Source organism: Gymnoscopelus microlampas (assembly GCF_963454915.1).
Source record: "Gymnoscopelus microlampas genome assembly, chromosome: 5".
NCBI classification, from domain to species: domain Eukaryota; kingdom Metazoa; phylum Chordata; class Actinopteri; order Myctophiformes; family Myctophidae; genus Gymnoscopelus; species Gymnoscopelus microlampas.
In genome coordinates this window covers 24,827,997-24,853,334 of record NC_139942.1, presented here as the reverse complement: position 1 = coordinate 24,853,334, position 25,338 = coordinate 24,827,997, and the positions used below count along the sequence as shown (strand labels likewise).

Genomic DNA, 25,338 nt, shown 5'->3' with positions numbered 1-25,338 from the left:
ATCCTAATGAGTCTCACATGGATGTTATCGTTTGTGGACATTTTATCTTGCTGTCTTGTATACGAGTACAGCACACACACGCAAGCACAAACGCACGCACACACACTTCTAGTTTTTCAAACCATAACCACTTAAACCCTATATACTTCATTGACCGGGGTCTCTCAAGGGTCTGTCCTTTTTCCACTCTACACGTACGAAAATAGCTGATCTACAAGCTCACAACACCTACTTTAGCCTACTTTCAAGTTCTTTCCTCTCTTCTAAGGTCCCCGTGCTGAACTGGGCTCCACGCCGGCTATGGAGGATCCAACTGGACCTACAGAATACACAGAGCAGACGGTGGATGCTGACAGCCAGGTATTTAACTTCTGTTCCATTTGACACTATTCGTCTGGATAGAGAGATGACACAGGGGGACACAGATCACAGATGAGCTACATCATGGCATTACGATGATGAGTAATGATGTTATTTATGCCGTGGTTTAATCCAGCATTGGTTCCCTTATGATGGAGGAGGCAGACAGCCTGGTGTGGTGAGGGCTGATGACTATTGATCTGGGACTACATCTGAAGCTGCTGTGATTTATTTTTGTCATTGTCGTACAGACACCTCATACCATGTCCATTTCATCTGAGACACAGGCACCAAGATTTTTTTTTTTTTTACCATTTAGCCATTTAGCAGACGCTATTATCCAGAGCGACTTTAAGCAAGGTAATCACATACATCAAATGCAGAGAGACAGTCTAGTTTTTGTTTTCATCTGCCAGTACTTTCCTTTTCATGTTTTTGCAGGACATTAATGCTCTGTGTCTCATCATAACAGATTCATGCTGTGATGTGTAATATCTTTCCCGCACTGTAATAACACAAAGAAAGGAGCCTTGTCATATACTCTACGATGAAAATCGAAAGAGAATTGCGACTGAGTGAAGCAATGTCACTTGATTTTAGAAAAGGGCAATTAAGATATGCTGTCACTGTGAAAAATTCAATCAATTTAAAGCTTCTTCCTTGTAAGCCGAAGGCCAAGAATGGTTGGGTGCATTCACACGAACGCTATAAACGCTTTTAAAGCTACAAGAATGAAGTCAATGGAAAGCCGAGGCTTATGGTTTTGTCGCTCTGGGCTACTTTTTCGCTCAACGCACCATTGTAGCGTGAGTTGAAAAATGTTCAACTCATCCCATAAAGTTGCCTGCAGCAGAGGCAATTTGTGGAGTAATCATTTCCACAGTTTTATGAAAACACTATCATAATAGAGATCATAATAAAAAGGATCAAGGTCAGCAAAGTAGAGGCCGAAGTTGTGGCCAACCATGCATTGCTGTGGACCGAAGGACAAATTACAATATTCAGTCACGGCGGCGGGCAGGACATTGTAATCGGCCCTCTGCCTGGCCGGACCGATTTGAGGACGTAGGTCAGAAAGGTCAAAGTCGAAATCAATGTCTGTCAAAATCAAGAACAGATGGGCAGATTTTCATGAAACATGGGAATGTACAGTAGGTGCGATAGACACCCCTCAAATATTAGTTTGCTGTGTCTGCAGGTGAGCGATATTTTGCAACCGTGTCCTGACCACAATGGAAATAAGGCTTAGCTTTTTTTGTGATTAACCAATTAAGACCTGAGGCCGATCCTCCAAATTCCTTCTAAATCAATAGTTCTCAAACTTTTTCGTGCCAAGGACCCTCCAAAATGATGTGTATTTGGCAGCGGACCCCTATCTGAATTTTTTTTGTGCCAGGGACCCCCAGAAGAGAAGATTTGTGTTAAAAAATGCAAAATTATTCAAAACATTTCGAGATTTAAAAAAAAGTTCAACAATAGCAGATATACTGTACAATCTTGCAGCGCGGCACGAAGTGACACATCGTGAGCTTGTATATCTGCTATTTTTGAGAACCACTGTTCTAAACTACTCTAAATCGTAGTTTTCTGACAAACTGATGTTGCTATATATAGCTATCTAAAATGTCAAAGATGTATTCCCGGTTTTAATGGGTTAATCCATTCCATTTGGCTTTTGTATCCTACTGCTGCACTTTTAAATTGCAGATGAAAGGTTCAATCAATCAATCAATCAATCAAGCCACAAACACTTTTTATTGTTCGAGATCCGTTCCTGGAATACAGTGATTATGATAACAACATGGACGAGGAGAAGTTGCGCTCTTTAAGTAGAGAAGCATCAGCTATATTAAGAGTGAAGGGAATTGGATGCTCAAATGGCATAGTGGGCGGACAATACATCAGCAGCTTTATCGTGTGCCCTCTCCTGAGTCCTGATGCGTTTCATATTTCTATTTCAGGATTGCTCGAACAGTCATCATATAGCATTAGTGAGACCATCATCTAGTTCAGTGGTTGTCAAACTTTTTCGGCTCAGGGCACCCTTGTAAATATTACAGCAGCCCTGAATGACATAGTTACTTTGTGTCACCTTACATTTATGTCATATTACGGGATGTAAAAATGTAATTCTTTCCCAATAAGATACAGTATGTCACAAGGACGATTTGAGAGAATGTCAGTTTCCATTAAGACAGATATCCACTTGAACCCCAGCATCTCTAATCTTGTGGTAGCGTTCACCGAAAATAGCCGATCTACAAGCTCTCAACGACTCACTTTGTGACGTGTTGTGAGCTTGATCTGCTATTTTTGGTGAAGAGATTTGCACGTGTGCTGTAGCTTGATGCAGTGGAGATTGGAGTTGTTTACGCCCCTAGTCCATTTTGATTGGTTAATTTATCTCATTATGACAGGTGATGCTACATACCGTATAAGGACAGTTTCATCTGCGATTTTGTGGCCAGTTCACTCTGGCTGTCAGGAACCAGTGTAATGTGCTATACTGTATGTAGTGCACGGCTAGGATCATTGGGCAGTGTGCCAGCCCACCAAATGTGAATTCTGTGTTACCCAACATCTGCTTTGTAGCGTGGATATTAATAACATCAACATGCAGCATTTGGTGCCATGAAAAGGCAATTAAGTTAACGACTTGTTCTTGAACTGAACACTGTTAACTTGTGTTGTTCCTCTATTGTACACTTTACGGTACTACACACACTGGGGTTTAACACATGCGCAGTGAGCGTTGTTGTGAATATGGAGGGAACTGGTGTTATTGTACCACTGCCTGTTCACTGAATACAAGTGAGTTAAAAGGAACACCACATTGCGATTTCTGCGGCTTCATCAATCGCACGAACCCGAGTGTGCCTCTAGGCGTGTCATAATAGGCGAATATGCTGCGAAAATAGGCGAACATTCATCGGAAATTAAATGACCAATGTAAAAGCTCACAACGTCTGTGTTGCGAGCTTGTAGATCGGCTATTTTTGGCAAATATTTGGTGTAGAGGGTAAAAGGAGGGGGCCAAGGATAGACCTTTGGGGACCCTCGTCAATGAAGTATATAGGGTCTAAGTGGTTGGACTGCACACCTAGTAATTTCAGATTAGACAGGGAGGCCATGGAGCCCATAGACTCTACAGTCTCTCTTGTTTGTTCCACAGTATGCTCCTCCAGTATGCACCTTTCACAATTTGGCTACTGTGACACTTGAATGCCACCGCAGGGATCAATAAAGGGTAATCTAATCTAAATAAAGTGTTGTTCTCCATGTTAGGTAACGTTCACACACCGCATCAACATCCCCAAAGCAGCATGCGGCGGCTGCCCGGCAGCCAACACTGTTCAGCAGCTGGCTACCAGGATAGAGATGCTTGAGAGAGAGGTGTCCTTCCTCAGAGCCCAGTGTGGAGGATCTGGCTGCTGTGGGGAAAGCTCCGCCATGGGTGAGTACATAGTACACACGCATGCATGCACCTATGGTGCATGCACGTACGCAAGCACACACACAAAACCAGAGAGACAAAACGTCTGTGAATATACGAAAAATGATGTTTATCTCCTGTTCTTGCAAAAGTCTTGTTGGTACAGTACAAAAAGGTATGATCGATCACCAGTGATCTTTAAAATAATCACAAGCAGCTAAATTGCCTTTTTCTTTGGCAATTCTTCTACAGTATAAACCTTAAGCCCAATTTATACCTTGCACGCACACCTAGTAATTAAAGAAATAATCGAACTAATCGATTTAATAAATTATTTAAAAGATTATCGATAATCAACTAGCGAAAGGTTGGTCTCCGCCAGGCCAGGTAGGTAATTGACCTTACGGTTCAAGAGTTATAGGCCAAAACGTGAATCTGCCTGTTATAGCGCCACCATGAGGCCGATTTGAAAAAATGCAGGGTGAACTTGGCCTAGTGGGAATGTGCAAGCTAAGTTTCACGGCAATTGGACGCTCTGTTCATGATTTGAGGCATTTAGTTCAAAACGGGCCACTCCTGCAAACTTTGGAAGCTAATCTTATAGCCACTCAGGATGGAATATGAAAAATTGGACGGATCCATCTTAGTCACATGACTATAGATATAATGTGTCGTCGTGATGCCCTTAGACACATGCTGTATATATATGGCTAATGCAACACAATTGTACTGGCTTTAGAGGAGCAGTTAGCAATGTTCCAGTCCAGTAAAGTGGGCTGGCATTAGACATGAAGCTATTGGATATCCTTCGGAAATCCTTTAGCAAAAGGAATGGCAAGATCAAGGTAAATATATAGAGGACGGACTCTGGAATTTAAGTAGGCACAAAATACATCTTAGATTCCAAAGAACAGGCAGACACAAAACTTGGGTTAGGCCATGTCCGAATTGTTTTGGGTAGGTGAGACGGTAGCAGAATATTGATGCTGGACAGAGGATTCTCTCTGCTCCAGGCTCTGTCTGGATCTGAGTGCTTTGGGGAGACAGGAGCTGTGGCTTATTGTTTGGTTCAGTATTCAGTAGATACAGTCCTTCTAATTAGAGCATGTCTAGGATAGAACCCGGGTTATGGTTAAAGGCCTCCTCTGGTGACACCATTTAAATATTTAAACTTCTCCAAAAGCAACTCAAGCGGTATGTGCTTGTCTCTGGCAGTCATGATCCTAATAGCAATGTGGACCAGGTGGGCACACACTGATGAAAATGTGTTGTTCACGTTTTTGCCTTGATTTAGTGAAACACACAACAAACCATTCAGCAGATTTCATATAATGTTCCCCCACTGTGAAAAGAGCTTACATACTGTATTATCATGTACTGTATCACACGATCCATTGTGAGTTTTATTGTTGCTTACTGTAGCATTCATGTAAATCTAAGCTCAATTACAAAAATATGTGGAGAGTGAAACGTGGAATTGTATAGAAACTTCAAACTAGTGTTTATTATGTAAAACGCAATGCTGTAGTTTAACAGTAAAAGTGTCAGTTTAAAGAGAGTATTGTTTTCATATCTACGCATTGAATTGTTGTTTCATTGATAAGAGAGGCCAGTCGTCATTTCACCGTTAAGTGTTAAATTGGTTACCCAATAATCTGTAAGCTCTTCCTTGCTCCCCAGGCCGTCTAGACTTTGTCCCCGGATGCGGTGGACACGGCAGCTTCAGTTTTGACCTGTGCGGCTGCATCTGCGAGGAGGGCTGGACCGGCAAGAACTGCTCGGAGCCGCGCTGCCCGGACGACTGCTCTGGCCAAGGCATATGTGTGGAGGGGGATTGCGTGTGCGACCGGGACTTTGGTGGCGACAACTGCTCGGAGCCCCGCTGCCCCATGGATTGTTCGGGCCGAGGGCTCTGCATCGATGGCGAGTGCGTGTGCGAGGAGTCCTACACTGGCGAAGACTGCATGGTTGGGAGATGTCTCAACGACTGCTCGGACCAGGGGCTGTGCATCAACGGGACCTGCCATTGCAGGCCCGGGTACATCGGAGAAGACTGTTCGCTGGTCTACTGCGCCAACAACTGCAGCCGGAAGGGGGTCTGCAAGGATGGATTTTGCGTCTGCCAGGAAGGCTTCTCTGGGGATGACTGCAACTCTGGTAGGTTGTTATTTACACATCCCCCATTTATTTTTTACCACGAATATACTTCATTCCATATACTTCATTCCACGTCAAATAGTCAAATAGCCAATCTACAAACTGACAACATGTTGCCTAGAATAGGCTTGCTAGGATTCATACGCTGGGCAGATCTGTTTCCATTCTAAGGGCATGAAAACTGTGTTGTGATTGGTCACAAAAGACAGCTTCCAGGGGAGTACATACAACGGAAGTCCCGCCCAACAGACTTTTGTCCTCATGAGAGGAGAAAAGCCTGGGAACGAAGTGTTGTGCAAATAGAATTAGTCTAGTAGTAGACAGTGAGCTGACAGGTGAAGAGGATAATGTCATTGACTTAGTATCTGCACTCATATGACCATGATGAGGAACCTAAGATCAAATATGCACCACAGAGCTAAGACTGTAATCCTGTGATCTTTGGTGGGTTATTTCAAATTTGCAAAGAGCAAGTGTCCTCCAAAGCTAGTAAGGTACCGTGCAAAGAGGTGTCACAATTTTGTGGGCAAAGTGGCAATACACGTGGTGATTTTCCTAACAATGCCCGTTGGATACGCATATAACCCTCCGTTTAACATATCCTTTGTACCCATTGTCAGAGTACCATTTACCCGTTGTACCCGTTTTACCTTACCTTACCTTACTGTTGTTCCTGTTGTCAGAGTACTTGGTGCAGCACCCATTGTCACAATTTATTTACAGAGAGAGAGAGAAAAAGGAGAGTCAGATCCACGAAGGTCTCTGCTTCATGAACAGATAATCCATCATTTACAACTGATAATTCCAGTAAAAGTACTAGGCAAGAAAAGGCATCATTTACCGTAGGTTATATTGTTCATTTAGATTACTTTATGAAACTATTTTCCTATGACTGATTATATCCCCCAGACACTTAAAGCTTAGAACTCTCATTGACTAATGGTTTGCCTCCTGCAGGGAATAAAAGATTATGCCAAAGTGTACAGGATGGAAGAGAGGTTCCCTTAATTGTGCGGAGGATATAGATAAAACCTCAAATTTAGATAAAAGCCACATATACTTTGTTGTTAAGATAGGCAATAATTTGTCCCTCCAGCCATTCCCAACTGCCTATTAAATTAGGCTGTTACAAGATTAATGACATTAGTAAATGGCACAGCCACCCTTATATCTTAACATTAAAAGTTTATTTGGGCTTACCATATGTTTGGTTTTGTTATTGCACCACAAAAAGGATGAGAACAAAGACTTTAATTCTTTGAACAAACAATGGAAACAAACAAGTGTCAAGTGTCGAACGACGCATCACAATCATTTATTTATTTCCAGATTTTGGCAATAGGGAAATATTAACAAAAAGCATGAATACAGACATTTCCTGGCTTTCTTCTATGTCACTGTCAAGAGCACATGAAATCACTGATAGAATTCAATACTAAAATCTTCACCAGGAGATTTTACTGAGAATAATTTAATTTAAAGGCTTTCTGTTTCTTTCTATCTGAAATGGGAGCTTATAAAACTGTTATGCCATGCCCCTTTATAGTCAGAAGGTTTCAATCTGTGAAAAACTCTTCTGTTTCTTAACTATTTGACTCTCGTTCAGAGATGTATAATTTTAAATAGTATTCTCTGAATGCCTTGTTTATATGCTCTGGGTCATGGAAAACTGACCATATTCTTTGTAGCTTCACTGTTCTCTAATTGTTTCAGTTTGAAAGCTGTTTCTTTTTTGGCTGTCGAGTAACTAATTATCCATACTCTGCAAGTCGCTTTAAATGCTTCCCACATTGTTTGTGGGATTCACGATATCCTTCACTTCAGTGAATGCTGACATTCTTCTGTTTTTATGAACTCTTCTGAGCCGTGCACCCAGTAAATAGAGTACTAGTTGTGATTGAGCTCGCATTCTTTCAAGTTTAACTCTTTGACTGCCAGAGTAATCGGGTAATAGTGAACCACTGCTGCCAGCAAAAACAGCGATTTTACTGTACCTTTGAAAAATCATGGAATATTATCCGTGACCGCCGTCCTCACAGAGATTGGCTCATTACACACACAGGGTTGTCCTAGTATAGGGGAAAAAATATGTCCAGTCGCGATCCTCCATTCAAGAGCTATGGCTGTTTCAATGACGCTTGTTTTGCCGTAAAGCAAGAGGAACGGAGATCTAGCAGAGATACTGTATGGCCATTTCACTGCAGGAAATAAACAGGAAGTAAATGAGCTTTTATTTTTTTTAATTACATAATTTCCGGGTCTGTCGTCATCAGGCAGTGAAAGCATCATACATAGGATAGGTAACAGCGCCATCTAGTGGAAAACCACTGAAAACAAAAACTTGTCCAAGTTGTTGAAAGGGAAAGCTTTGGCAGAATTCGACGTGTCCATGGCAGGCAAAGAGTTAAAAGTGAACATTTAACACCTTTTCTCCCATTACTTGGCTCATGCAGTTCCATTGCTATTCTAGTTACACAATATGCCCAAGTTTGGGTCACTTAGTGAGTAGTGGGTGGGATACACCAAACCTATCAGGCTTGGTGTTTAATTGTGTGCATCATGTCTTTGCTCAGTACAAACAAGGCAAGCATGCTTGTTTAACTTACCTTAAACGTATGCAAGTGTACAAAGGCAAAAATAAAACCACACCATCATATTTCTAAAACTATTTCCCTCCCTTTCATCATTTCTCTGCTGAAAGATGTGGAACCTAGTCTGCACAGTGTGTAATTTCGATTAATGCTAGACAGTTCTTTCCACAGCTGCATTTTCAAGTTAATGTTATGCATTAGAGCTGGTGGCACAGTCTGCACTTGGCTCCCACGGGACGCACCATGCACCATCATCGGGCTAAAACTCTTGCAAGACCTGTAATATTTTCCCCAGCTAATGGGGGCTCACTCCCTGCAGTAGCATCTGGGTCCAGAGGCCTTGGCCTCTGTGAGAACAGGAGTCACAAGCTGTACGCTGTTTGTGCGGGGTACTGTACTTTATGTGCAGCCGTGAGAAACAAACCCCTCTGTGCTGTGGATGGTGGCAGTGGAGGTGTAACTACTGTAGCTGAAGGGGTAACTGCATTTGTTTGTCAAAATTCACTCCTTGCCATGGGAGAACGTTAGCCGCGGCTAAAGCAGTTTCTGAGCCATGTTAGCTACCTCTCCATACCCCAAACTTCAGAGACTGATGAGGATTTAAAGGAGCACAAATTATATTACTGTCTGGAGGTGAAAGACCTCTCCGCTGGCTCTTCATTTTATGTCTATACTGAGGCTTGAAATGTCTTTTCAATTAGAGGCTAACATAGGCAGTGTGGGAGGGAGAGTCGTATATAAAATGAAGCAGCTCAATAATCAGAGGCTCGTCGTATGGCAAGAATAAATGTCTTCTATTATCAAAGTGTTACAGTATCAATTACAGTGGCCTATTTTCTGATGCTGTAAAAAATAAAATAAATGAAAAATAAATGAGGCTGCTGAATTTTAATTAGATGTTTCATCCGCAATACACTGCATATATCCACACTCTATGCATAAGCAAATGGAACGCCTGCTGTGCCGAGAATCACTGTTATTTCATCTTCACAGGCGAAGGCACTATTGCTCTGACGTGCGGGGCGGGGCCATTGCAGAACTAGCAGCGCTTATGAAAGTCTCACTTTGACATTGACGTATTATGTGACTATTCAGAGAAATGACATTTACATCTCTCTCTCTCTCTCTCTCTCTCTCTCTCTCTCTCTCTCTCTCTCTCTCTCTCTCTCTCTCTCTCTCTCTCTCTCATATGTCATGGTTCTCGACTCGAGGATCCAGTTTGACAGAGCTCGGCTGCATATGCACACTACAACTTAGAAGTTTGACACTGTCCCCTATAGAATGCCAGGTTCATTTGCTGTTTTGTGATTGAGTTTGCTGCCACATCTTTATTCCATTTTTCTCTTATGTATTATTTTATTGTCTATGGAGGCATGGTCTATAATTCAGGGGTGTCAAGCCAGTGGCCGGATCTGGCCTGTTTTCAGTCTGTGCGTGTCACTCACAGGGATGATTACAACATGGACAGGTACAAGGAAAAATATCACAGCTGTAAAGTGAGTTACACAATTGTTTCCAAGTCTTCACTCAGCTCAAGACAGAATTGTTACTCTTTCGATCGCCATTTGCCAGGGGAACTCCATATTGATGTTCAGTGTAACTCAGCTTTGAAAAATACATTTGCGACTGGATATAGAGTCATTCTATCAATACCTGGGACTGACACACGTCAATATGACAGACTTTGCCTCAAAGTGAACAGGCTTTCTCAAAACGAACATAACACATCCAAACTGTGCTTGCAGCAGACACACAGTCATCAATGACATTATGAAAATCACAACAGCCCAGAAATTGGACCCTGATGCTGACAGGTTGGTTAGAGCCTAGAAATATCAGGTGTCTGGAAGCAGCTAGTGAACATTATGAGTGTCACTGTTCGATGCACTGCGACATGTAAGCAAAGCATATGTAATACTGATCATACAAGTGATGCTTGCCAGGCACTCTCCTTTGTAAGAAACAATGGTTTATTTATGTAAAGGGTGGTGTAACCAAAACAATCTTATAGCATGATATTAGTTGTTTCATCTCTCTTCATACATTTCTTGTAACTTTTGACTGTAATGTAATACTGATGTAATGTAATTTTCTTCATGAAAGAATGTGTGAAGTGAAACACCTTGTGTTTCACTTTTGTGAAGTGAAACACATTAGTTATAGCAGAGAGTGAGACACATAAGAGCACGCAGCAAAAGCTGTGGGACCACGCGAGTGTGTGTTTGTGCATGTACAACGGATCCAGCTTTATTCAGAAGTCAATCAGGCCTGCCTGTGACCTAAAATCAGTTTGACACCCTTGGTCTATATGGAGCGGCAAAATCAGGAAAGTCAGACCAACAGACAGGCAAATAGACATAGAGACAGACATACAGACAGACAGTGTCCCGCTTCCACAGTTGTCGTATTGTAAAGTAGTAATTGGGAATCTTATCTGAGCTGTCTGTCTTGCTGTCTATCTGTCTTAATAAGCAGAATAACCTTTAGAAAAGAAATCACTCAGAAGTTCTGGCAGGCTGTCGGTGTGTAGCCTACATCCAAGATTGTTCATCTTGTCACTTTCCTTGTAAAGAGCTTGATGGCATGGAACGTGCAGATATTCTCATATGCACACAAAGTGCAAAATGTGCAAAAAACAACACATAAAGAAACACATACAAAAGCTAACGCAAAGTGACAGCTGTTTCTCAGGCAGAGAACACGCGTGCCCTCCACACTCTGTTTCAGCTGTGCGAGGGCCAATAAGGTTGAAGTAAAGCACAAAAAGGCTACTGTATATACAGTTGACCAGAGGAGTCTCCCAGGGGTCCACAAGGCCCTCTCCTTGTTTGCTCATGTCTTCCATGTCCATCTCTTTATTCTGCTTTTTCTGAGCACCAGAACAGCCATAACCATTCAGCTGCATTGAATAGAAATTGACTATTATTTAAAATAAATAAAACATTTAGATACAAAATAATACCTTTTCCTTCCCGTGAAGGAAAGGAGTTTAGAGTTGCCTTTTTCCCCCAGACAATGATCAAAACTATTGATTGATGTACTCCCACGGGTATGGTTACCTACTTGTCTTCCTCTAGCCAAGATGGTGAGAAACCACGTCCGCCGGCGCCGCTCAGCGCGGAAAAATCCCTCGGCTCCTATTCCGCCTCATGTCCGACCCCCACAGATGTGCTTAGTTCACACAAACACAAACTAATTGAGTTTTTCATGCATAAATGTAAAGAATATCGCACATATAACAAGCCTGTGAACAGCAGGCTGGTGAAGCGTTGAGGTGTTGTAATGTTATGAGCTGTAATGTGCGCTGGGGTGGCTAAGGTGTTGTTTGGTGTTGATGGCTGTGCAACTGGGGGAAACCAAGCCAGAAAAAAAAAAACAAGGTTATTAAAAAGAGAGTCCACAATCTGCTTTTTAAGCAAACACGATATGCTGCATACTGTGTACACAGAGTATACCCCATTGTTCAATATTATTCATTGTCAATTTAATCTCCAGCTCATTTTCACTTTAGTCAATTAAGTAAATTGAGAGTGAAGTGAAATAGTATACAGCAGAGATTCCTATAAGGGCAGGTTGTCCTCTGTTGATTCTACAAGCCAGATTCATGCCCATCGCATGACGGTGTCACGTGTCAAAAACAGCAGACCTACAAGCTCACAACGTGTCGCGGATGTGCCGCATTGTGATCTCGTAGGTCTGTTATTTTGGGCAACGCCGTCCTGGGACAGAGCATAAATTAGTCTTCAGTTTTACCTCTGAGCCTCTGAGTTCAGCGGATATCGGCAGATGTATCATCTACAGTGTGATAGCATACTGATTAGAACTAATGAGAGCTTAAGACCGCAGGCGAGATTCCTGAATAACCTTCAGCAAGTTGCCCCATTAGAATCAGGATCAGTGGGGTGCCTGGTGGCTCAGCCAGTTGGTGCACAGCCCATATGCTCCTTGTGAGCCGTGTGGATACGAGTTTGAATCTGACTCCCGTCATGTCTTGCATGTTTGCCCTTGGTTTCCTGTCACCACGTTCTACTGCTTCTTCTGAAGAATAAAGCATAAAATGCAGGAAAAAAATTTGAATCAACATATTGAGCAAGTACTACAGTATGCTTTCACACATACAAGGAGTACGGTTGTCAGTCTGACTTCAGATAATGAACTGCAGCAGCAACAATCCAACAACAATGGTGTCTTATACAATCTGCTACTGTAAAGGGCAAATAGTATATTGTTGCTCTTGGGCCTTGTACAGTATGTCTAAAACTTTGTATGTCAGACCTTGTATGTCTAAAATCATTACTGGCAGAAAAGAATAATTGTTTAAAAAAAAAGAAATAACCTGTGTTCCAATGGATCCAATGTAGGCCTAGTTATTATTCAGAAAAAAACTCTTGTTAATACTTGTCAGTTGGTTCAATATTTACGGTGAAGGAAATAATTATTTGATCCCTTGCAGATTTTGTAGGGTTGCCCACTGACGAAGAAATGAAAGATCTTTACTTTTAACCCATTTAGACCTGAGGCCGATTCTAAAAACGCCTTCTAAATCCCGACCTAAGTTTTCTGAAAAACGTCCAATATTTATTCAAAAAATTCTAATATATGTTGCTATATACTGTACATAGCAACAGGAACCCCAAAAGGGGTTACCGTCCTGAAAGGTATAGTTACAAATAGGGGTTCCCGCCCAAAATGGGTTAATGGTACGTTTATTTTAACAGTGATAGACAGAAAATCTAAAATCAGACAATCACATTATATAAAATATATAAATTGATTAGCATTTATTTGTGTGAGATAAGCATTTGATCCCCCTTACAAAACATGACTTAGTAGATTCTCTTGGTGGAGAAACCCGTGGCAAGCACAGAGGTCAGACGTTTCTTGTAGTTGGTCCCCAGGTGTGCGTACATCTCGGGAGGGATTTTGGTTCACTCCTCTTTGCAGATCCTCTCCAAATCCTTAAGGTTTCAAGGCTGTCCCTTGGCAACTCAAAGCTTCAGCTCCCTCCACAGATTTCCTACGGGATTAATGTCTGGAGACTTAGCTAGGCCACTCCATGGCCTTAATGTGCTTCTTCTTGAGCCAGTCCTTTGTTGCCGTGGTCGTATGTTTTGGGTCATTGTCGTGCTGAAGACCCATCCACAACCCTTTTTCTTTTTTGTTTCCTGGCTGAGGGAAGGAGGTTGTCACCCAAGATTTCACGGTACATGGCTCCGTCCATCCTCCCCTCGATGCGCTGAAGTCATCCTGTCCCTTTAGCAGCGAAACACGCCCAAAGAATTTCCACCTCCACGCTTACAGTCATCTCTCTGCCTCCAAATATGGCAAGTCGAGTTGATGCCAAATACCTAGATTTTGGTCCAAAACCTTCTCTGAATCATTCAGGGATCCATTGGCAAACTTCAGATGGGCCTGTATACTGTATGTGCCTTCTTGTGCAGGGAGACCTTGCAGGCGCTGCAGGATTTTACTCCATTACGGTGTAATGTGTTACCAATGGTTTTCTTAGTGACTGTGGGCCCAGCTTGAGATCATTAACAAGTTCCTCCCGTGTAGTTCTGGGCTGATCCCTCTCCTTTCTCATTATAGCCCACTGGGCGAGATCTTGTGTGGAGCCCCAGACTGAGGGTGATTGATGGTCATTTTGTGTTTCGAATTTCAAACTAAAATCCCTCCTGAGACATCTGCAAACTGGTGTCTAACTACAAGACATGTCTGTGTCCTCTGTGCTTGCCAACAAGGCTTTCTCCATCAAGTAAAACATGTTTTGCTGATCATCAAATGCAAATCAATTCTTAACTTTTATATGATGTCATTTTCAGGATTTTTTGTTTTATATTGTCTCTCACTGCTAAAATAAACCTACCAGACCATTTAGTTCTTTACTTTGTCAGTGGGCAAACTTACAAAATCTGCAAGGGAGCAAATACTTACTTCCTTCACTGTACAAAACCCACAAAGACTTTCACTTGAAAACTTTATCGAAAATACTGAAAATATAGCCGATCTACAAGCTCAAAACAAGTCGTGGTTTGACACGTTGTGAGCTTGTGCATCTGCTGCTATTCTTCATCTAAATTTTCCAAATTATGGACAGCAGGGTTAAAGTGGTTAAATAGAGGGTTAATTAGAAAAGTGTGATTAACCAGAGTTTTAATCTACCTCACCTCTTCTATCTACTGTATAAAGTGAACAGAAACAAGTGTATGCTCATTTTTAGCACTTATGCAAAGCAAAAGGGGGTAGAAGTGTATTATAGCACATTGATTATGTAGCAACAAAGCATTGGTGTAGAATCCATCTGAATAACCTTTGGCAAGTCATCTTTAGATAAAGGCCTCTGATCAATATGTATTTTCTCAGCAGTGGAATGGCCATACATGTTCAGGTATCTAACTATGTCAATCAATTTCAGTTTGAGCTGAGAAATATCACCATTATTAAAACATGAAATACCCTCTTCATATTGATTTTTTGAACACGGTGTAAAACATTAGAAGTGAATAATATCCACAGCTACAGTCATTGTATTGAATTTACTGAGCTGCTGTGACATTTTTTAACCTAGTTGAAAGACTAAAGATGAAAAAATAAAAGCAGTGATAAACATAAAAGTCTCCTTTGATAAAAATGTTTCTTTTAGCACGTAAACAAACACAAATAAAGCAGATTCTGACAATAAATAGAATTACAAACCTGACTCTGCATGCATTTATTTTATTTTATAAAAATGCTGTTTTGTAATATTTTACATTGTTAGAATCCACTTTGTTGTTGTCTAAAATAATGACCTGAGACCTGTTTCACCTTGCAATGCAAATACATTTTTAATCAACAGAGTAACTACTGAAGATATCAAATCTCTCTCTCTTTAACCCTCTTGAAAATAGCTCACAACGCTCTCGCTCACAACGCAATGTTTTGTGAACAAAGTTTTGTGAACTTGTAGATCTGCTATTTTTTCCAAGTGTTCGGTGAATGATCGCTTATTTTCACAGAACGCTATCATTCATCTATTTTTGCTGAATGCTCACCTATTATGATATGCTCATAATAGGGATGATAGGGTTCATGTGGTTAAGAAGGCAGCAGTCCAGTCTAAAGGATCAATCTAGTGTAGTGAATGCCACAGTCCCCCCTGCTGCAGGTCAGTCTTTGGTAGTGAGCAGGCTAAGGGCCCATCTGTCCAACGCACGTGGAAGTAACTCAAACGGCTGTTGGAACATCCAACCGCTCCCCGGGGACGGCTTAGCGCTGCGCTACAGAGCCCTGGATCACAGAAAGGGGAGCTGACGAGTGGGACGAAAGCCTGTTAATCACACGATCAGACCCAGCGCCTGTCCCGTTTTCTGTGTCCCTGTCTGTTTGTCCATCTGCCATCGTCCCTCTCTTCTTTATGTTTCTCTGTCTCTCCGCCTTACAGTATGCATGAGCGTGTGTGTGTGTGTGTGTGTGTGTGTGTGTGTGTGTGTGTGTGTGTGTGTGTCTGTGTGTGTGTGTGTGTGTGTGTGTGTGTGTGCGTGTGCGTGCTTGTGTGTGCATATGTCCTGCTTACTCTCTGCCCGTGTGTTCTGCCCTCTGTTCCTCTCTAAATCAGAGTTAATGGCCTATCAATCCTCTGAATTTAATTCTACACCACACATGTCTTGTCTTGTCTTGTCCTGTCTTCCTCTTCCTCTTCCTCTGTTTCCGTGCAGATTCCTCCCTGTGCGTCACTCTCCCCTTCTCTCCATCCCCAAGCCCTGCATGCTTCTCTTCCTCTTATCCTCCTCGCTCTTCCACCTTTTTCCTCGCGCCCATCTCTCCTGCTCTGTTATCTGTGTCAGATGAAGGAAAATGAGAAGGGAGGCGGGGGGTAAGGCTGGCAGAGCAGACAGACAGACTGTGAGCTGTTTCACTCATGTTTATGCAGCCCGCCCTGTTTTGCATTCAATGCTGCCTCTTAGGTTTTATGGTTTGGCGCCTGCTATGTTGCCCTGTGTGAATGCCAATGCCTCTCCTTGTTCGCGTGCAACCTGCTGTTGCCACAGGGACTGACTCCTTCACAGGATGCAATGCACACGCACGCTTCATTCTCTTCCCGGAGTTAGAGAGCTGCTCTCGACAAGCCACCGAGGGGTTTAGTGTGTTGTTCTGTGTGCATCAACCTGTGGCTCATGGAGGGTATACCTCCTTGTGTTATTATCCCTCATTTGCATATTCATTCTGCTATTATGAATTATGAATTTCTTCACTTCCGATGATTTTTTATTGTATTTCTTTCCTGTACTGTAGGAAGTTGTTATCTCCGCCTGGCCAAAGGCCATGGACATTGCTTTGCCCGTGTGTGTGTGTGTGTGTGTGTGTGTGTGTGTGTGTGTGTGTGTGTGTGTGTGTGTGTGTGTGTGTGTGTGTGTGTGTGTAATCTTGCAAACTAGTACTATGCCGCTCCTGGAATGTCTTGTGCCTGTAGGCGAAGGAACTACCGTACTTATCGTCTCTGTAGGGTGAAAACCCCTATGTCCAAAACGGTTACTTTTCACATTCATCTATTTAAAATAATTGATCTACAAGCTATAAGGATGCAAATGCATGTGTGCACACGCCAAACGAGAAAAAAAGAGAGACCACACAACAAGAGACAATGCGCGTGAGACCAGTCCAGGTGTTCCATGAGATTTTGTGACAACCAGTGCCCACACATTATTATTGCAATATATACAATTACATAAAATTTCATGATTTTCTTTACTATATCAATAATTTGCGTGAATTCATTTCCCAATACCAATACAAATTTTATACAAACATATATATTTTAACCACTTTCAATGGCTATGCTTTCAATCTGCCGTCGCTATGGTATGTGTTTGTTTGATTATAGGCAAACTTATTTATTCATTTTGTTTGTATTCATTATTTTCAACTACAATGTGAGAGGGATATGAGTCATGACTTGTTATAGAGACTATTTAGCACAGATATGAATATAGGCGGGCCTTGAAATTTTTACATGCCCTTTGGTGTGCCTTGGGCACACACCATTTGAAAACCAAAGTAGGTACTTTCAGTAACAACAAATGGAGCCTGCGATTCATAGATCAGCACCGGCACTGGCTAACATTAGCTTTGTAATTAGCGTTGTGATTTAATTATTCAGTGAAACTGAGAGAAGTGATGCATATGCATTTCCCCCATTACTTTCGAATATTGTCTCTGTCGGGTGGAAACCTCATATATCCAAAACTGTTACTTTTCAGGATTCAAATTCAAGCAAAAGTAGCAGATCGACAAAGTCAAAAACTTTCAAGCTTGTAGATCTGCTACTTTAGATACTGTTGTGGGACGCTGTAGTATGATCAAGTAGGCCATTCATTTACAACAAAACACACAAAGTTAAAACATGGAGTTAAGAGTTTTCTGCCCGACAGCAACAATATTTATCCTAAATGCGGATGCAGCAAAAGTTCAAGTAAAGAAGGCAGACTCTTTTTAAAACAAACCCCACCTCCCACCCACCCCCCCACCTTTCTGTCTGAACAGTTGCACCTGCTATGAACCTGAGAGTACGTGGAGCGACAGAACGTACCATTGACCTGGAGTGGGAAGGATCAGTAGTGCTGACCGATTTCCTAGTGACTTATACCCCCAGCACCCCAGGAGGTCAGTGCAAAGAGCTATCTATCTATCTATCTATCTATCTATCTATCTATCTATCTATCTATCTATCTATCTATCTATCTATCTATCTATCTATCTATCTATCTATCTATCTATCTATCTATCTATCTATCTATCTATCTATCTGTCTGTCTGTCTGACTGTCTGTCTGTCTGTCTGTCTGTCTGTCTGTCTGTCTGTCTGTCTGTCTGTCTCTAATGTTCTCTCTCTCTCTCTCTCTCTCTCTCTCTCTCTCTCTCTCTCTCTCTCTCTCTTTCTCTTTCTCTTTCTCTTTCTCTCTCTCTCTCTCTCTCTCTCTCTCTCTCTGTCTCTCTCAGGTGTGCAGCTAGAGATTAGGATCCCTGGGAACGTCACCTCCTGTACCATTTCTGACCTGGTGGCAGGCATGGAGTACAACATCAATGTCTTTGCTGTCATCAACAATACCATCAGTGTACCAGCCAGCATCACCATGTCCACCTGTGAGTGTCTTGTCTTTGTGTGTGCGTGTGGGCGCGCACTTGTGCGTGCGTGTGTGTGTGTGTGTGTGTGTGTGTGTGTGTGTGTGTGTGTGTGTGTGTTTTGGTTGTCTTGGCACATATGCACTTTGCCATGGGGGTTTGAATAGCTACTGAAACATTCAATAATTGAATAGGCTGCAGGATGGAACCACCTCTCCGACTGGCTCACGTTCTGTGTCTGCTCTCAACCACTTGAACTCTAGTCTGCCTGGGCATGTCATAATGGGCAAACATTCAGCAGAAATAGCAGATCAGCTGTTTTTGGCGAAGAGATTCAGTGTAGAGGGAATTAGGGGGAGTATAGACCCCGGGAGACCCCGGTCAAAAAAAGGAAAATGGGTTTAAGTGGTTAAACGTGCACTGCACTAACAAGCTCCAAAGGGCTGTTCCGTGGTTAACCCTGCACTACAGTACTGTACCAATGCTACCATCACCATGTTAAAAAAACACAATTGTAATTAAACCTGGCATCCCTTTTTTTAGGCATGTCATTATAGGTGAACATTTTCCAAAATGTTCCAACATTTTTAAACATTTTTTTAATAAATAGTAAAAATAGCCGATATTCAAACCCATACTTCCTTTGTGGGTGAATTCCTTCAGTCAGTAGTGTAAGAACGCTGCATGCGTTGTGCCAACCCGGGTCTGATTCCAACTTGTAACACCTGTTTGGTGTCATCTGTGCACGCACCCTGCACCTCTGCCACCTGTCTGATGTTAACGCCAGCTTGGCCACCGACAGCAGGACTCTACATTAACTTAAATGCTAGTCAGAAATGCACAAAATGCAACCAAACACCAGAATTATCGTCTATTTTCAAAGGCAAACGTGCATTTATAAGCATCAGCTGATTCGTTCCGTCAACATAATCCATACTCTCTCATCCGAGATCATTCAGTTGCCGCCTAGGTGAGAGATAAGTTAATTTAATTGCCCTCTCAGCTGAATTTGAAGTAATAATGATAATTTAGGGCAATTAAGCTCGGTGGGAGCAGTTTGATATGCTGTGAATTATGGCCTTTCTCCAAATTGAATCAGGAAATGGACGACTTGATGATTTGGATTGATTAGCACAGCTGTGTGGAAAGAAAAGTGAAATTTGAGTTATATTAATGGAGTGTGTGTCTGTGTGAGCTGCATGGGCGTGAACTGATTGTAATATTGGGAGGAATGTAGGAACTGATTTGCCAGAAAATTACATTGGTAATATCCAGGGAAAAGTTTGTATTTTCAGAACTCTTCATTACATTTCGAGGTTCAGGACACAAGCCTTTGAGTACTTCAAGAGAAAGTTAGTAGATAGTTTTGGGAGGAATTCTATGTTTTTTCCTTACACGCAGTCAGACATTCTAATGGTTGGATGTTTTTTTAATGTCTTTGTACAGTTTGTTGAACGATGAACTTAAACCAATTTAGCTCAATTGCTGAATGTTTACGGTATCAAGTACAGTAGCAGCTCCTCTCAAAAGATGAGAAATACACCTTTAAACTTCTCCAAAGATGAGTGGCTTGGCAGATAGTAATTTACATATCTATAAAGTCTCCAGTTCCACTGTTAGAATAGAAGTTAAATTGTGTCAAACAGCAACGGCTGTACGATATGGATATGCATATTTCGGGGAGAAATGGTTCCAAGCTATTATGGAATTGTACAGGTTTGTTTCTTATGTACTTGAAGAAATGTTTGTTAACAATGCATATACATTTGCTTTCTGTCTACCATAACAAATAGATAGCCACCACTCACAATGAGCAAACCTCTCCTCTCTATTTAAATGAATAAGAAATAACCAAGATGCAAATACAATAACCCCTAATTTATGCTCCATCGTGCAACTGTGTCACAGTGAAAGTTGCCGATATTATATTGCCTGTTTTCATAAAAAAAATATAAATGGGGCTTAAGAGTGAAAAAAAAAGAAAAAAAGAAATAAAAGAAGGAATGCAAGATCAGAAAGGATCTTGCATCCAGGAGATGGGAGTGATGAGAGGGAGATGGAGTGGTGTTTTATGGTGGCATGGGCCAGTGGAGGCCAGTAATACATTTCTGCTACCGTTCCAGATCTGTCCAATCCCAATGGTTTACTCTTCAAATCTATCACGGAGACCATGGTTGAGGTGCAGTGGCAACCCTTGTACTATTCTTTTGATGGATGGGAGATCAGCTTCATCCCCAAGGTAAGACACAACACGGCCCGTGTGTCGCCTTGTTTGCAGGGGGTGTGCGTGTGTGGGTGTGTATGAGATAGGGTTATGGCTTTATTGTTGGCTGAAGCACAGGTGAAGTGGTGTGCATGCTTGTGTGCATGCTTGTGTGCATGCTTGTGTGTGTGTGTGTGTGTGTGTGTGTGTGTGTGTGTGTGTGTGTGTGTGTGTGTGTGTGTGTGTGTGTGTGTGTGTGTGTGTGTGTGTGTGTGTGTGTGTGTGTGTGTGTGTGTGTGTGTGTGTGTGTGTGTGTGTGTGTGTGTGAATGAATGCATGGCTACATCATACTGTGTCTTATACCAAATTACACACAAAGTTCATCAACAGACTTTGAACGTTAACCCAGAAAGCAGGGAGCGGAAGGTGCTGTGAGAAAGACGAGAGGAAGGCAGTAAGCACTGTGAGAAAAGAGGAGAGGAGGGCACTGTGAGAAAGGCGAGGTAGATGGAGCTACTGTACACTGAAGAGGTTCGGTCTGGACCTTCTTGGCCCATGTTCAGCTCGAAGCCTGCACCAAATCAGACAAGGGGGATTGCCCGAAGCTTATTGGCTATTAGATGGATGAGACATCAAACCCTTTGCTGAGAACAAGACCTTCCTCTAAACCAAAGTCAGCAAGCTAAAGCCTTTCTCTTTAATTCCCTCAGTAAACTACAGGTTCTTCAGGTACTCTAATCGTATGCCCTCTCACAGTAATTGGTTTTCCTCCGTTTCAGAGAATAGACTTTGGCTTGGGCAGGCTTAGGGGACTTTATTTTCCCCTTTTGGTTGCTGTTGTCATCTTTTGGGTTTACAAAGAAAAAGAAAAGAGAGCGAGAGAGAGAGAGAGATATACAGTAGGCCTTCAAGGACCCAGTGACTCTCTTTCAATCCTTCCATACCTTGCTATCTCTCTTCCAATCCCTCCATACCTTGCTATCTCTCTTCCAATCCCTCCATACCTTGCTATCTCTCTTCCAATCCCTCCATACCTTGCTATCTCTCTTCCAATCCCTCCATACCTTGTTATCTCTCTTCCAATCCCTCCATCTCTCTTCTTCTTCTTCTTCTTCTTCTTCTTCTTCTTCTTCTTCTCTTCTTCTTCTTCTTCTTCGCCATTCAACATTCTCCGCCATTCAACATTCTCCGCCCTTTCACTTCTTCCCTCTCTTCTCTGCATTCCAACCACCATTCCTTAATTCGTATACCTCCATCCTTTGTACTGTACCTCCTCCTTGTGTACCGTGTTCCCTCTACCCCTCCCTCCCTTTCTCCTTCGCGCCACCGGGGAAATCATATTAGCGCCCCGCAGTCCCACCCCCTTTGAATTTAATCCAGCAATGGGGATTGTAAATTTGGACAATCTCGTAATGGAAGCAGGGATAAAAGCTTTGGCCTATGAGGACAAACACGGGTTTCTTCACCGTGTTGCCAAAAGTGGAGAGATAAAGAGAGAGATGAAGCACAGGGCATGAGATTTAACAAAGTCAGCGGTGGCATCGTTTGTATCTGACAAGGTGATATGGGCAGCATGCTGTGGCTTGGGTATCCAGGAATCAAGCAAGCAAATAAGTATAATTGAGCGTGTAAACACAATATGTCAATACATCATTCCGTCAGTCAGTCAAGAAAGTAAGCAGTCAATCAATCAATCAATCAATCAATCAGTCAATCAATCAATCAATCAATCAATCAATCAATCAATCAATCAGTTGGTCAGTCCATCAACCAGTTGTCAGTTAATACATTCATCCAGCTACAGTAGATACATCCATACATCCACCAGTCTAGCTATAACTATCAATCAATAAACAATCATCAATCATCAATCATTCAATCATCAATCATTCAATCAATCAATCAATCAATCAATCAATCTTTCAGTCAGGCAATCATTTAGGTTAATACACTTTGCTTGGCATTTCATTATCAGGTCAGATACAATTAGCCACATTAAGATATATGACTTTCATGCAATACCTCACCAACAAGGCAGCAGAGCACATACTCTTTCCTCATACTGTATAGGTAGTATTATTGCCTCAGTCAGCAGAAAAGTTGATTTGACTGAATTTTTGAGGAATCTACTGTACCTTTTTTGATATGAACTGAATAACCTTTCTTTATTGCCTTCATATTCTGTGCTTTGGATTGCTAATGTACTGTATATAACACTAGAATGGGTTTCCGCAAAGTTTGATAATTACTGTATACCCTCCAGTATATTGTGAAGCACTGAGACAAAGTTAAAGTTTTAGAAGAAGACTCCAGTATTTCTTCTTCCAAAAATAGACATACAGTTATATAATTATGAACTGTGATGAATTATGAATGAGAGGTGTGATTAGCTCTGGTCCATAGCGCTAGAAGGAGTTCTCCTTAACGCTATGGGACTTTCAAGCCGTTGCCCGAACACCACAGGCTGCGCAGCCTCTCGTCTTTAGTAAAAATAAAAGTAGCAAAAGTGGGTTTTCTATTTTTACTGAAGACGAGAGGCCTCGCAGCCTCTCGTCTTACAGTTGAAAACACCTGTATGTGAGGGAAACGGCTCGAAAGTGCCATAGCGTTAAGGAGAACTCCTTCTAACACTATGGACCAGAGCTAAGGTGTGATGAGCCAAAGTCGTTGAAATGACCTGTATTCAGGGCCTTTAACAGGGCTTTGATTGACAGCTCCCTAACACTGCTGTTTGGCTGGTCATAGGTTATTGACCATACTGTAGGTTTCCATGACATCATAACATTGTCAGCATAGCTCCACACCGCTTCAACCTGAACTAGAGGTACTGTATAAAACACCTGTATGAGCCTTTTAAGAAAGTGTTTATTCTTCTTTGCAGATGTTGATGGTAACATTATTCAAGTCATGGGTACAGTACATGGAATACATAGTTGCTTTAATGCCATTCCAGTCTTTATTTTAGAGGTGATTATTACGTAATGTGATCTACAGTAATAGTGTTCTTGACTTGGAGTATACTTTAATTCAAAGGATAATTGCTAATTAGAAATCCATAATTGGCAGTAGTGTGAAATTAACCTTGACAGCCCAAGTTTTTTTTTTTTACTTGGCACGTCAATGCAGGTTAACATCTGTCTGTCAGTAGGATTTGTCATCTGTCTGTCAATTTGGAACTCAGGTCCTTCTCCAAGAACAGTTGGGAATAGCAGGGATTCAGCATGGATGAATGTCAGGGTCAGGGTAAATGCACTGAATGTTGCTCCTTCTGAAAGTCAGTAGCCAGCTCACAGACTTCGTTTAGCCCTACAACACCACACTGACTGTGCAAATCTGCAAAAATGCAAAGTTATAATTTTAAAAACGGCGGAAATTAACTTGGGTTCAGGGGTCACAGCTGAAATGTGCTGCATATTCACCAAGCTAAAAGGGAGTGAATTACAATTTGAGCTTATATTATTTGACCATATTATGTGATGTCTGGCATCCCTATTTTGGACATATCATTATGGGGGAAATTGTTCAACAGTTTTCATTGTACGGTGAAGTATGAATTGGAATGGATTTGGTTGAAATTAAAGAGTTGTTCCTTCCCTTATGGGTCGATGTTTACACTCTCAGAGCAACCTGTTCGCCTGAGGTGGAATATTCATTTTTGGCTTGTGAATGTGAATAAAATAATGGTAAATGTTCTGTATTCACAATAAATATCTTTCCAAGACCTGCATACGTCAGTGAAGTGTAAGACTCTATTTAGCTTTTGCCATGGTTATTCACAATAAAGAGATTAATTTAAACTGTACTAATCAATGCACTACCAATGGGCCACCTATTAGGAGTATTAGACAATGTCCCAGGATGTTGATTCATAATATTCCAAAATAACTAGAGAGAGAGAGAGAGAGAGAGAGAGAAAGAAAGAAAGATGGAGGGGGGTGTATAGAGAGATTTGCTTAAGCCTAATAATATCCAAGAATAAACAAATATGGAATACAAAAAAGAATATGCAAGAATAAAAAAAAACGGAGCAGCACAATTAGTGTGCTGCTCCACCACTGCATTTTTGAGCAACTACAGTAGTTCTAGTCAATAATTATTATTGACTACAACTACTGTATTTGCTCACACAGCATGGAGGACAGGAATTACCATGATAAAAAAGTGCAGTCACATCAGCAACTGTATAAATATATACAGTAGCCGGAGGCAAGCTGGACTCCGAATCTAAGGATACGATGCAGATACGAGGCTAGATGATGTGGCTCCTTGTGAATGCAGTTAATCTAAAGCGAGCAGTCGATAAAATATGCAATACAATGAGCAGATGTGTTCCCCTCCAAGCAAACAAGGTAACTCTGCTGTTTAAACCTGGCCGGTGTACTTAAAGAGCCTGTAAACAGGAAGTACCCTGACCCAGTTTGAGTAGGCTTATAAGCAATATTATGTATTACATTTTTGTCAGACAACAGAATAATATGTTATAAACCACCCAGC

General features: G+C 41.7%; 1 protein-coding gene across 1 annotated transcript in view; it reads left to right on the top strand.

Moving 5' to 3' along the window:
* Window positions 1-25,338, top strand: part of tnr (tenascin R (restrictin, janusin)) — a gene marked incomplete at its 5' end in the record, with an annotated part of 186,932 nt that overhangs the window by 82,133 nt on the left and 79,461 nt on the right. Inside the window, 6 exons of the mRNA XM_084056814.1 lie at window positions 269-360; window positions 3,646-3,814; window positions 5,474-5,950; window positions 18,064-18,183; window positions 18,519-18,662; window positions 20,765-20,880. Coding sequence (XP_083912940.1) covers window positions 269-360; window positions 3,646-3,814; window positions 5,474-5,950; window positions 18,064-18,183; window positions 18,519-18,662; window positions 20,765-20,880 — 1,118 coding nt within the window. The remainder of the gene's footprint in view (window positions 1-268; window positions 361-3,645; window positions 3,815-5,473; window positions 5,951-18,063; window positions 18,184-18,518; window positions 18,663-20,764; window positions 20,881-25,338) is intronic.